The sequence below is a fragment of the Petromyzon marinus genome, chromosome 56, assembly GCF_048934315.1.
Source record: "Petromyzon marinus isolate PM22_M1 ecotype Great Lakes invasive population chromosome 56, UKy_Petmar_22M1.pri1.0, whole genome shotgun sequence".
NCBI classification, from domain to species: Eukaryota; Metazoa; Chordata; class Hyperoartia; order Petromyzontiformes; family Petromyzontidae; genus Petromyzon; species Petromyzon marinus.
Window position 1 is genome coordinate 7,123,953 of NC_133722.1, and position 14,182 is coordinate 7,138,134.

The 14,182-nt window shown below is 54.1% G+C and overlaps 1 protein-coding gene across 1 annotated transcript in view; it reads right to left on the reverse strand.

The window, feature by feature from the left end:
* The window catches only part of EFTUD2 (elongation factor Tu GTP binding domain containing 2), a 43,728-nt gene that overhangs the window by 15,803 nt on the left and 13,743 nt on the right, over nucleotides 1–14,182 (reverse strand). The window contains exons 6-17 of the mRNA XM_032975640.2: nucleotides 11,948–12,013; nucleotides 10,024–10,059; nucleotides 8,604–8,694; nucleotides 7,721–7,803; nucleotides 6,296–6,462; nucleotides 5,961–6,088; nucleotides 5,342–5,405; nucleotides 3,200–3,290; nucleotides 2,473–2,608; nucleotides 1,948–2,075; nucleotides 1,159–1,352; nucleotides 321–432 (exon numbers count right to left, since the gene is read on the reverse strand). Of these exons, the coding sequence (XP_032831531.1) occupies nucleotides 321–432; nucleotides 1,159–1,352; nucleotides 1,948–2,075; nucleotides 2,473–2,608; nucleotides 3,200–3,290; nucleotides 5,342–5,405; nucleotides 5,961–6,088; nucleotides 6,296–6,462; nucleotides 7,721–7,803; nucleotides 8,604–8,694; nucleotides 10,024–10,059; nucleotides 11,948–12,013 (1,296 nt within the window). The remainder of the gene's footprint in view (nucleotides 1–320; nucleotides 433–1,158; nucleotides 1,353–1,947; nucleotides 2,076–2,472; nucleotides 2,609–3,199; nucleotides 3,291–5,341; nucleotides 5,406–5,960; nucleotides 6,089–6,295; nucleotides 6,463–7,720; nucleotides 7,804–8,603; nucleotides 8,695–10,023; nucleotides 10,060–11,947; nucleotides 12,014–14,182) is intronic.

Sequence of the window (14,182 nt, forward strand, 5' to 3'; positions counted from 1 at the left end):
TACCCTAGGTCGACTCAGCCTCAAAACGGGTAACTGTTGCGGTGTGAACATCGCCACTGGGGAGACAAAGGCGGCCGGGTGTGGTGATTCCAAGTCCCGGGCGAAGCCGGGTAGTACAGCTCGTGAAAGAATAAAAAATAAAAAAATAAAATTCTCACGACGAGTGCGATTGCAACGCAAGCGGATCGTCATCAGGTGTGAAAACCGCGGCGAGAATTTTGTTTTTTAAAAGTCGCGTTTTTTTCTTAACGTATTAAAAAAAAAATAGCCAAAAGCTTCAATTCGGAGAGCACTGCGATGAGAACAAAGGCGGTGGATACCTCGTCAGTGCCCGTGGGCTCTGTGATTGTAGCCGTCTTCACAATGGGCTGATCCACGCCTTCGATGAGGACCCAGTTTCCAGCCGGGACTCTGCTCACTTCAATGCGGTACCTGGACACGGCAACCCATCGTCAACACTGTGCGCACAAAGATAAAGACTAAAGATTCCACCCCGCCCACCCCCGCCCCCCGCCGCCACCCAGTATAGCCTTCACAGACTCTTGGGGCAAGTGCTGTTAAGCGAGCACCTATGAAGGCCTGCACGGCAGACGAGGGGGTGGGTGGCCAGCACCACGCCCGGCCGAATTTGATCTCCCGAGCGCCGATGTTTACACACCGTGCCAGGTACTCATTTGAGGCTGAGTTGACCTACGGCAGACCCAGCACTGGCGTTGACTGTGAGCGGGAATCGAACCCGGGTCGTCAGATTCGTAGCGCAGCGCGCTAACCGCTACACTAAAGCCACACACACCCACCCGCACACAAAGATAAAGATCCCCCGTGTAGCCTCAACAGACTATAGGGGCAAGTGCTGTTGGCGAGCACCTATAAAGGCCGGAACGGTACGCGAGGGGGTGGGTGGCCAACACCACGCCCGACCGCCTTTGTCTCCCCATTCACAATGTTTACACACCGCACCAGGTACTCACTCGTGGTTGAGTCGACCTAGGGCAGGCCCGGGACCGGTTAAGATAATCGTCGCTGGTGTTGGCCGTGTGAGCGGGAATCGAACCCGGGCCGCCGGGCGCACAGCGCGGCGCGCTAACCGCTACACCGCCGCTCCCCACCCACACACACACACCCCCAAACGCACACCGATTCCCCGTCCCCGCCCACCTCGCCACGGAGATCCAGAGGCGCCCGACGGCGCAGATGCGCGAGTCCTCCTCGTCCTCCAGCGTGTAGTTCTCCCCGAGCACGCGGGCATCCTGCCCCGCGTGCAGCGTGCCGCCGAGCACGCGGCCAAACGCGTGGAAGTGCACGCCGTCCTCCGTGCTGTACATCTTGGTCGTGTGGCACATGAGAGGGCCCTGCCGTCAGGATAGGGGGGGGGGGGGGACACGCGAGCACACGTGTGTGCACTTCTAAATTATTTTGCACCGCACGTAGCCGACCGCGATAATCGGAAGGAGCGGGAGAAGGACAGCAAACTATACACACACACACACACAATGAGCAGTTATGAATAAATGAGTTGATGTATGTAAAGAAATAACGCGCGTCAAAGGCAGGAGAGGTGAGACGCTTGAATCTTGAATGACGTTTTAATTCTGAACGTCCGCATGATGACGACGACGAGGATGACGACGACGACGATGATGACGACGAAGATGACGACGACGATGATGATGACGACGAAGATGACGACGACGAGGATGATGACGACGAAGATGACGACGAAGATGACGACGACGATGATGATGACGACGAGGATGACGACGACGACGATGATGACGACGAAGATGACGACGACGATGATGATGACGACGAAGATGACGACGACGAGGATGATGACGACGAAGATGACGACGAAGATGACGACGACGATGATGATGACGACGAGGATGACGACGACGACGACGACGACGACGACGACGACGACGCGCGAAGCTCAGGCTCACTCACGTCGGGGTCACAGTCCAGCATGGCGTCGGCCAGCTCCGTGTCCAGGGGGCCCGTGTAGGTGTGCTCAATCTTGGTGCGCGCGCCGGCCTGCGGCGACGGCACGTGCTCCACGCACATGTCCACCAGCCCTGCGCGCACGGTCAACGCGTAAACGCCGGCTCACTCCGCAACGCCAGCGACGCCGCGTCGGCCACAACGCGTCTCCGCTAGGTCGCCGGTGAGCCGCGAGGGCGCGGCGTGACCGTGCCAGCTGCGCGGCGTCTCAATTCGTTCACCGCGAGCACACCGCGAGCACACCGCGAGCACACCGCGAGCACACCGCGAGCACACCGCGAGCACACCGCGAGCACACCGCGAGCACACCGCGGCACCGACGCGCGCCTCGACCCGTTCAGTGCGCGCGACGTCAGCGGCACGGCCCAGGCTCCGCAGTGGAAGAGGTTTTCACGTGCCATAGTGTGGGCCCTGCGGCGTGGGCTACGTGTCATTATTTGTTTCGTTGCACACGAGGGAACAGAGCGTTACCGGTCATGTCGCCGAAGAACCGCTTGCAGACGAGGCGCAGGAGGGGGCGGATGTTCATCTTGAGCTCCTCTTTGGTGAGATGCACGCCGAGCTCCTCCAGCGTCCGCGGAAGCAGCACATCCACATCTCCCACCACCTGGACAGCATTCACGTCCCATTCATTCAATCATTCCGTCAACGAGGGACCGCTGTGCCAAACGCGTGACCCTCTCGAGAACGGCGACATCGACTCCCTGCCCAGCGGGTCCTCCGGTTTTTCCCTCCCCCATTCAGAATCGACGTGCGTTTTGGAGAATTTGGCCGCTGTACATTTCCACGCGATAGGCCACTTCGTCGAGCTATCGTTTGTGGGCCTTATCTAATTATGCAGCCCATGGTGGCCTGGTCTAAGTGTCTCTAGGACGGGGGGTCGCCAACATGGGGCTCCGGAGCAGCACAAGGCTCTTCAAAGGACCGCTCCGTCACGTTATTTATCTCCCGTATTCACCGCGTGGCTTCAAAAATAGGCCCTCCTTGTCATTTTGGATGCAGGCCCCCCTGGCTCAAGGGGGGCTTCGCGTGGTGTCGTGGAGAGACGCGGTCGGTGCACGAGCACCGAGGAGAGCCGCTTCTAATGCGGCCCCCACCCAGGAGCGCCGCTCTCGGATGGGTTGCTGGCACAGAGCGAGGGGGGAAGACCCTGCGGCGCCAGCGGCGCCAGCGGCCGGCCGGGCGAGCGGGCGGGTACCTGCGAGAAGATCTTGTAGACCGGCTCGAGGACGAACTCCACGAAGCTGCGCTGAGCGTTGGTGTCCGGCTGCTTCTTGGTGAAGCGCCGCCTGGCACGGGGATCGGCAACGGATCAGCGTCCGTTCGCCGTCGGTCGCTCGCTCGCTCGCAGACCTCTCACTCGCAGACCGAAAACCGACACTCGCCAGCGCCGCCATCGTCACCTTCGGCTCGTTCGCGACGACGGGGCCGAACGACGCTCCACCCCGGGCCCTCGTCTTGTTGCTAGCGCGAGTGCTTCAACTCCATCACAATCGTTTCCCTCCAAGATGTTTTTTCCGCCGCTTCTGCCGACCTAAGTTTTCTGCCTTCAACCCACACCTCTCCGATTGGCACGGTTGGCTATGCACGGCGCGAAAGAAGTTCGACACACACACGTACATATTCCATTCTCTTTCTTCGGCCAAAGTATTTGGCGATGCTGCTGCTGCTTTGTTGCCAGTGGTGCACAACCGCAAACAACAAGAACGCCAAACGCAATCACCAATGACGCTGTGCGGCCTTAACAGGAAGCGTACGTATAACAATAATAATAATAGGCGACATTTCGGGCAATGGCCCTTCTCCACGGCACACCGGGAGGCCACCGCTCTGACCTCTCCGGCCTCTCGATGTGCCAAGATGATGAGGGGGTGCGGCGTTGCCCCGAAGCGTTGCCGACCGTGAACCTTTCCTTGGCGACGGACGTGTTGCGTCCCCTAACCCGAGCCGGCGTCTCTGCTCTCTTCTCCGTCGCTCTTACCACTGCGTCAATCAAGCCCGCTTTCTGTTCCGCCACTTGCATGAATTATGGTCAACGGTGACTTCCTGCCCAGATGAGCATTGCGGCATTGGTGCTCATCGCCTGCTTACAGCCCCACACAGAGCGAGGGGTGGAAATTCCACATTCCTACGGCGGAGCGAGCAAAGTATAATCGTACGCACGAATCGCCGCGCGTGTTATCGGTGTACAAATCGACGTGAATCTGCGGACCACCATTTTTGACGAGCGGCAGGGCAACGTGTAACGGCACGGAACACACAGTCTGCGACCAGCATACTACCGAGGACCCCTTTAAAGCCTCGAAGCCAAGAGCCCCTGAAAAGCAGTACCTGTCAAATGCAGGGTCCACCAGCAGCAGTGATGTCTAGCAAGGTGACACAAGCAAAATGTCCTTTCTCTGCCAGTTTAAGTTACCAAGCCACACCAACATCCCCCCCCCCCTATTCAAAGTGAGAAACGATGACCTAGTAGCCAAGCAGGTGACAGCCACTACAATTCGATGCAGAGAAACGCTCGTTCCTCCTTTCCAAACTATCAGATTCATAATATTTATTTATACTGCAGGAGGAATCCGATGAGCTATGAAGCTCTTTTACTGGTAGGAAACGTAGTGGACTGGAAGCCCAACCCGGGATTAATTCACAGGAGGCAGGGGATTAATTGTGTATGTCTGTGGATGTCTGTTCACGTGGGAGGGGTGTGGCTGGGTGGAGAGGGGAGGGTAGGGAGGGGCTGGGTGGGGAGGGTGGGAGGGGTGGGGCTGGGTGGGGTGGGGCTGGGTGGGGTGGGGCTGGTTGGGGAGGGGCTGGTCACCCCGTGGTGCCCTTATAAAACTCAACGTTTAACCTACTCACGCCGGCTTGTGCCCGCCCTCACAGTCGGGCATATTTGCGGAATACACCACGTGGTGGTGCCGCCGTTGACCCTGGCCATTGACCGAGCAACCCAACGTTCCTACCAGCTCCCTCCGCAGGAATGTGTTTTCACAGATGTCCAATCAGGGTACGCGGTAAGAACTTTACAACAACAAACAGTAACAAAAACACAATAGGAGTGCAAAGTACAAGCAAGGTAAACAAACCACCCAAACAAATACAACAACTAAACCATCCCCACCCCACCAGACAATGCCACACTGAGCTATTCACTTATTTGCACAAAAGCAACCTGGCCACAGACGATAGCTCAACAAAGCGGCTTATCATTTGGACATTTATAGCCGCAAAATAATCGGAAGCAGTGAACAAAGCCACTGTTCCCCCCCGCCCCCCCCCCCCGGCACCAGCCCCGTGGTGAAGCTGCACGCACGGACGGCTGTACCGGTGACAAAGGACTCACGTCTTGGGGTTGAAGTAAACGTCACCCCAGAGGCGTCTGGCAAACTCTTGGTAACTGACATCGCCTGTAAAAATCAAACAAAACGGTTTTCAACGGGATGCAAACGCACAACGGGCACTGTGTTCTATTTACAACGGGCCTGCGCGTTACAGGACCAAAGTTGAGGGCCCCATTGGCAGTGGTACAGACTGTTGGGGCAAGTGCTGTCAGCGAGCACCTATTAAGGCCGGCACGGTACACGAGGGGGTGGGTGTCCAGCACCACGTCCGACCGCCTTTGTCTCCCCAGCGGCGATGTTTACAAAACACCGCAACAGCTACTCATTTGAGGCCGAGTCGACCAGTGGGAGGCCCAGGACCGGTTCAGATATTTCGTCACTGGCGTTGGCCGCGAGTGGGAATCGAACTCGGGATCGCCGGGTTCGTAGCCTCAGCACGCCAAACACTACCCCACCGCTACGCCACCACACACGCACTCGGCTACACTCGTCAGCAGCACTGCCTTATAACAACAGCCGCATGGCAAACTTGCCACGGACGGACGGACCCCCCCCCCCCGCCCCACTCCACCTTGCGCGAGCAACGTTCGTTTTTTTAACAAAGCGGGGTGGGCGGCTCACCGTAGACGTCGGAGTAGATCTTGGCGAAGGAGCCGAGCGTGAAGCACACGCTGTACTCCGAGCTGGCGAAGCAGACGTTGCCCAGCAGTGGCGACACCACGAGGCCGTCCTCGCTCTCCGAGTACAAGCTGCGGCGGCGAAAAACGCACGACCACGTTAGCGCGTTGCAGAGAGACGCGGTGAAGATCGGCGCCGCGAGAGCGTCCGAGCACACCTTGACCCCTTCCCCGCTCCGTGACGTCTGCAAATTGCAGGGTGGGTCCCGTTCACCCCTGAGCCATTTGCTCGGGGCAAGCGGGCGGGCGGGTTTGACGCGCACGCACGACCCGACGCACCTCAGCAGGCTGTTGACCTCGTCCACAATGTGTCGCAACTTGAAGTAGGCGTCGGTGGGCGGCAGCTTGAGCTCCAGCACCAGCCGGTCGATCTTGTTGATGCACACGGTGATGGCGAGGCGCTCCTGGACCGCGTGCTTGATCAGCCGCTCGGTGTTGAGCATCACCTGGGGGGGCGGGGCGGCGGAGCGGAGTTGGCGCGACTGCCGGCAGGGGGGCCCCGAGATCGATTCCCGCTCGCGGCCACAAACGTCGGCGATGAAATATCCAGACCGGTCCCTCGGCCTCGCCTAGATCGACTCGGCCTCAAATGGGCTCCCTGTGCGATGCGTGGTAAACATCGCCACTGGGGAGACAAAGGCGGCCGGGCGCGGTGCTGGCCACCCACCCCGTCGCGTGCCGTGTCGGCCTTCATAGGTGCTGCTCGCTAACAGCGCTCGCCGCCTCAACAGTTTGTTACAGGCTACACGGGGGATCTTTATCTTTGTGTCGAGACCACGATGGACAAGTCAAACTCTGGGCCGTGTGCACTCCGAAGCGAGCGGTTGATCGGCTTGCGAGTCGCTTGCAACCGAATCACTGACATGTGTAAACCGGTTGCTCAACACGGTTGCTTGCAGTTCACATGGGGCACCAGGGCGGCAGTGATTCGCTGCTCAAACGAGCACCCAAGGTGGCGCTCACCTTCCGTTCACAGGCCGCCGTCGGGGGCGTTATATACGACATACTTCACCAGCTGTGTTAAGGACCGTGCTGCTGAACCATAATGCCATAGCAGGCGGTATGCACTGAATCAAGTATTGTAGTACTTCTAATCGGTGTGCTCCAGGTACATCGAGAGCTATATGTTAGAGAGGCATCCAAATACTCCGAAAAATAATAATCCAAATCTACCGCTTTCTGTAAATGATTGTAAATGTTGTAGTGGGTTTGCTCTCCAACACACAAGCGGTGTGCTGAACAAGTAACCAATTGGTATGTTTTGTTAACGTGACAACGCTTTGCCAATTGGTTGTGTCTGGTGGTGGTGGCGGTTTAACGGCAATTTGTATATCTGCGCGATCTAACCCCCCAAAAAAACCCCTCTATCATGGATAATATTGGTCGGGAAAGCCTATGCTTTATGTTAAACTGATGAGAGAAAAACGTTATCGCAACAGGAAAATGCGTGCAGGCCTAAAAAACAAATCGGCATTGACGAAAGCAGACGAAGCAGAGCGTTGCACGTGCCATTTGGTGGTCACGTGGACAATGGCACGCAAGGCATGATGGGAGTCGCCCCGCCTTATGACCGTTTGCGAGCATGCCTTTTTTTGTTTGTTCACGTTGTCAAGTACTGTTTAATGGCTAACGTTGCTTCATGAAGGCGAGTGAATAAGCACGCAATAGAATACAGGGTGCGTAACAAAAATATGTAAACCTCACCCCCTCTGCTGCGTCAATGAAGAGCACAACGCCGTCGCACAGCCTGAAGGAGGCCGTGGCTTCGTCGGAGAAATTGACGTGACCTGAAGGGAGAAAATGCCATTGTCATATTCAAATCCCACACAACAACCGCAAATTCGCCACTTAGTGGCGGTGACGTCACCACGACGCTTGTGCCAGGCTATGTGGACGTTGAGGCCACGTGAAGTGTCGAACGCCCGCTGGCAGGAGGTCACGGGCAGCAGACCCAGGTGCCACGGGTCGACTGACTGAGATGACTGGCTGATGCACCACCTGTGCCCCCTACTGTGCCAACCTGCTGTGCTTTAGCCACCCGGCGCTCCGCTCGTTGTTCTGAGCGTGAAGATGTTCAAACACCAAATAGACAACACCTTTTGCAAGGCATCAAGTCTGCATTTACCGCACATGCTTGTGGTAAAACGTGTAAACAAACGTGCTTTCATAATGTACGCATTTGACTTTGAAACTGATCGGCCTGCACCAGAGACGGCCTCCTTCATGGCCTTGTCTCACCACCAGTGTTAGACGAGAGAACGCCAAAAAAAGCAAACAGCATAAAGGTCATGCAAATATCAAGGTATTAATAGTTCGGGTTCAGCAAATATTTGAACATCCTAACACCTGTAATTGTTGCCGGACAGGCTAAAGCCGATACATTTCCCATCATTTTCACGAGCAAACTGCCCTTCCGCCAAAAAACGGTCCCGTAGAAAAAACAAAACCGGAAACACACAAAACAACAACCGCACCACACGCGGAAATTGAAAAAAAAAAACCCATTCCCATTTGTACCGCGCACCGCAGAGTTTCGCGAACCGCGACAACGCGGGCAACCGCAGGCGGCGGCGACCGCATCGCTCACCCGGCGTGTCCATGATGTTGAAGAGGAAGGATTTCCCCTTCGAGTCGGGCAGCACCATGGTCACCGGAGTGCTCTTGATGCTCACCCCTCTCTGGGCAGAGAGCGACACGGCCACGCGAAACACTTCAAATGTCTACGCCAACGCGTTGCACCACGGCACAAGACTTTGGCAGCAAAATCGCCGCCGGCGTCGTCGTCGTCAACATCGGCCATGAGGATCACCTTTCGCCTTTGTTCTCTGGTCTGACACTGGTGCAGACTAGGCCATACAGAAGGCTGTAGCTCTGGCTTAAACTAATCAGTTTCAAAGGCAACGCGCAATATTATCAGAGAGCATTTCCGCTCACACGTTTCGCCACAAGCACGTGTGTTTAATGCACGCCTGACGTCTGTTTGGTGTGTGAACATTTTAAAACAAGTTTTATTGCCAGAAAGGGGCAAAGCCTATTCTTATTTTTTTTTTATCCTGGCAAAAGGGTCCCATAGAAATAGGACCACAAGGACGGATGATAGCAAGACGCAAACCCGAAGGCGAAACATCTCTCGTCGTCTTTCTAGGCCGTGTCCCAGACCGCCCGACACAAATGTAACGAACTGTGAAGAAATTACGGGCGAGGACCAAAGCACCTAATTGGCCCGTTCAAAATCGATCGTCACGCTTCCTGATTCGTGACAATCGCGTGGGGTGGTGACGTCACGGCACGGGGGTGGCCAAGTCCCCGCCGCTTGTCACGGGGGCGCCACGGTGGCAAGATGTTAATTACCTCGCCTGGTATACGGGAGGTCGTCGGTTCGATTCCGACCCTGCCACCTGCTGTATATTTTTAGTTCGCGTGTCTCTCTCTCTCTCTCTCTCCCCGTGGTCGCGTGGATTTTCTCTCTGGGTCCTCCGTCATTTCCTTCCACGTTTAAAATCAATATCATGCGTTTAGAGTATTTAGCTGCTGCTATAAATTTCCACATGATGATAAGCCCACTTCGTTGAGCTATCATTTGTGATAGCCAGGCTGCTTCGGAGAAAGAGCTTCATAGCTCAGTGGGCCTTACCTGGTAAAATAAAAACTTAGTAATCGCCAACACCTACTGCTAAACCCTGGCAGGAACCTCTCGAGTTAAATTAAAAGGTTTGAGAGCCTCAACGAAGATTTCCTGCGTTAACAAGCGTAATCAATCAGATATATGTGATTGAAACGTACGCACATATGCTGAACTTCTTTCGCACCGTACGGATACAACCGTGCTAATCGGAGGTGCGGGGTTAATGTTGAACTTCTTTTGCACCCTACGTAGTCAACCGTGCTAGTCGAAATGCTGGGAGGGGGAGACCACAAGGTATGAACCAAAGCTCTGGGTGGTGAAAATCTCCGCGGGGCGTCTGTCGGTCGTTGTGAAAAGACAATCGGGCGTGCACGCTCGTTACCTCTTGCTCCGTGAACAGCGTGTCTGTGTACCGCAGCTGCACACACAAACGACACAACGACACACAGACGCGTCAATACAAATAAAGTCAGCATCGATTAAAGGACTGCAGTTTGACGCGGCACAAATAGCCACGTCAACTGCGTCTAAAGAACGCACAAATTGCTAGGCGGCGTGATGATACTGGCCGACGTAAAAAAAAAAACATATATACGCCTAACGTTTTTAAGATTTTTTTTTTTTACTATTAACAACACATACGGTCGAAAGCAAACTCCACCCACGTGCCTCGAATGCCACGACTCCAGCAGAGTGCTGTTGTTCTTTTGCGGACATTTGTTTAGCGACCAAACGTTCATCCCGATTGTGCGATCGGCTTCGCACGCGCCGAGACGGAGAATCAATTCACCTCTCTACGAGACCAGTGGCGACCCTTTGCGTTAGTGTAGAAGAAGAGCCCACGGAAGAGGATATCACAGAGCTACGGCTCGCCTCACTTCAAGTGACCTCCAGTCCATACAGTTGGGGGGGGGGGTGGGGGGTGGCACGCTTCATCGCCCGCTCTGCGTATGGCAGTAATGCCCGTCTCACGACGGCAAGACCAATCGCGTCATTCTCAAAAGAGCTGGAAATGAGCCAAATTACACGCCAAAGGAAATATAACGCGCTAGATATTTCGGCGCAATCATAGGTGACCGGGGCGAGACAATCAGCCACCTACAACACTCCAGCTGGGTTATCTTAAAGAGACCCGACACAGGTGAGAGCGAATACAGAATTTCCATGTGCATGCGCACCGCCAAACTCTGTGGGAGTCAACTTGGTGATCTACTTAATGGCCCACAGCACATCTCCGGCAAACACAATCACTCGGAGAAACCACGGGGAGAATTTGGTAGGGCAACGTCACAGCGTGACCTAGTTCTGTCTGATCAATGAAAAAGTTCGTTGAAGACTTAGTTTGACGATCAAAAATTTTATCGGTCGGCTCACTGCAACCTGTGGGGCAGTCATGTGACCTCCGCGATCCGACGCAAAACATGGGTCGGCAACAGAAGTAATGAGGGAAATTTTTCGGGGGAATTCGTAAAAAAAAAAAAAACCTCAACATTTCAAGAGCTGCATTGCACTGTGGTGAATACGAGAGACGGTGGTCTCCTTCATGAACAACGGTGGCAAAGCCGCTCCCTCACAGAGCCGCATGCGGTTCCGGAGCCGCGGGTGGCCGGACCCCTGGACCAGAAAGCGTCCATCCCAGTTGCTCGCCAGGAGCGGCAACAAACCAGATCTGCCCACATACGGGAAACCGAAATCTTTTAAGAGTAACAAAAAATGCGTGACGGCCATTGGAAGTGACAACTCGTGGCAAACGATCGCCCTACGCTGCCCCCAGGTTGTTATGGCCGCCTTCAGGGACCAGGGTGTTTGCGTAGGGCCATCAAAATGTTTGTGGAGGCCCAGGGCAATATGCCAAATGTGTCCTCTTCTGAAGTCCCCTTGGCCCTTTCTGAGGCCCCCTTCGGACTTGAGGCCTGGAACAAACTGCCGCCCCCCCCCACCCCAACTCACCCTTCCCCCACCCCACCACCGCCAGCACCCCTCCACCCCACCCCCGACTAAACCTCCGACTTTTCGATTTAAAGCTTTCGTGACTGCAAGGATTCATCTTCTTTGGTTCTTTCGGTAAAGTCACGTAGAATGAGAATAATGATGAAGGCCGCTTGTGTTGTGGCCGAAACGTCGTGAGAATATTATTGTGTTATTTTATTTTATCAATTTATTATTTTATTCTCATTCTACGTGACTTTACCGAAAGAACCAAAGAAGATAAACCTCCGACTTTTGTAGCCACACGAGGATGCTGGGCTCAAGCGTTCTAATGCGGGGGGGGGGGGGGGGAGGAAGGCAAATATCGAGGCGCTCACATCCTTGTCATCTCTCTTGCGGATTTCAGGATGCGTTTGCTCGATCAAGCAGTCCACGAACGAAGTCTGCAATTGACAGAGAAGGTTGTGACGCGCGCTCCGCACAGGTCAACAGAATGTTCCGCGAGCCGACAAAACTAATTTCTATGCCCGGCGAATTCCTGCCCTGAGGCTGTTGGGATCTACGGATGAAACGCGCCCTGCAAATGTTAATTATTGCTCTTATATGAGGCAGGCAGGTACGGCTTGATGAATTCCATCCACCGTGCTAAGCAATTGACGAACAAAAACCACGGGCAACAACACGAGTGGAAAAATGTTACAATGTTCAAAGCGATTAATTTTACTTGTAAATCCTGCTGAAACGCAACGGGCCGAACGTTACAAGAGATGTCGCGGGCCGAGGCGAGTGCCAGACCCCGTTGGTAATCTGGCGGCTCGAACGACATTGCCCAACGTGGGCAGAATAAAATATTGACCGCTGCGTAACAACACGACAGTCAATGAAGGATGCCGGGAATTATTTTTTTTTTTAAACACGCTTTCATGAAATGTACCGTACTGGTAATGGAAGAACTCCACGACTCCAGGAAGTGGCCCCGAAGCTTGCCACAACGTAAGGGGACCGTGGCCAATTACAGCCAACGTCAGTTGACCGTGGTCAATTAGACCCAAGCCGAAACATAACATATAAAAAATAATGTTTAAAAATATATATTTTTTTATGATAGAATATAGTATTGTCATCAGTATGACATAAGTATACCAAGTTTGCAGTCGATACCACATTGGGAAGTGGGTTAAAATTGAGTTACAAGATTTGAGGATACAACAACGACAATAACGACAAAGGGAGTTAAATGAAAGCGTGTAAAAAGACACAGCTCAACAAACTCACTGCTGCCCTTAACAGCTCCTCACGAACGTCACACCATGTAAATCTAATCACAATCCAGGGGCATCATAAGCAGACCATCTCATAAGCAGCTCATGCATGTGTCATCATTATGATCGTCGTCAATCCACTGCTGGATGAAGGGCCCCCCCCTCTCAAGCTGCCCGCCATCTCTCGCGATCCTGCCATGTCAGTTAATCCACGGAGCACCTGCAAAGTGGGCCCATTTCACCGCTCCATCTTGACAAAGTTGCACCTCCTCTCAGGACACGTTCCATGCCTTGGCTGCCACTCGTTATTATCCTCGACCATCGTCCACCGTCCACGCCTACTCGTAAAAAGTGTCCTGCCTAATTTGACCCGTAGATGGCTTTCGCGACCAATAATATTCATAATCAAGGTTTTTTTTGGGGGGGTTAGGTCGCCTAAGTATAAATGTGTCATTCACCCGCCACTACCCGACACTGCCAACCAGAATAAGGGTTTGTCATGGCACTTGAATTATCCTCGACCATAGTCCACCGTCCATGCCTACTCGTAAAAAGTGTCCTGCCCAATTTGACCCGTAGATGGCTTTCGCGACCAATAATATTCATAATCAAGGTTTTTTTTGAGGGGGTTAGGTCGCCTAAGTATAAATGTGTCATTCACCCGCCACTACCCGACACTGCCAACCAGAATAAGGGTTTGTCATGTAAACAAAATTTACTTCAGCACACCGGTGCGTTGGAGAGTAAATCCATAACAATTCTGGCAAAGTCGCCCGATGATGCGGAATGTAATTACCGGCGAAATATCACAGTACTCAAATTGTAAATGTTGTGGATTTACTCTCCAACACACAGCCAACTGGTGGGCTGAACTGGAAACTAATTGGCACGTCTTCTTTACGTGACGAATCTTACCGGTTGGCTGCGTCTGGTGGTGGCGGATTAACGACACATTTATACTCACGCGATCGAACCCAAAAATAAAACCTTTACGTCCTGCCCAAGCCAACTTCACTGTTCTCCCAATGCAACTGACGCATCGTGATAATCTCACTGCCCTTTGCAACGTCGGTCAGTAACGCCGCAAGGCAACGGCGGCGGCGCCGGCCGCGGCCTCGCGACTTAACCGCAGTTAACGTCCCGACGGATGAAGACAGAGGACGGACGATGACGTTTTCGGCGACGTTGAGTGTTGGGGGAAGGGTGGGGCGGGTTGAGGCGAGGGCAAAAATCAGGTCGCGGTGTTAATAAAGCGGCGACGTGTTGGCGAAACGGACGTTAAAAAGAAAAGGGGGTAGAGACGTAAATCCGCGGCATTACTGAATTTCCCTAGCCGAGGGTTTGTGTTGG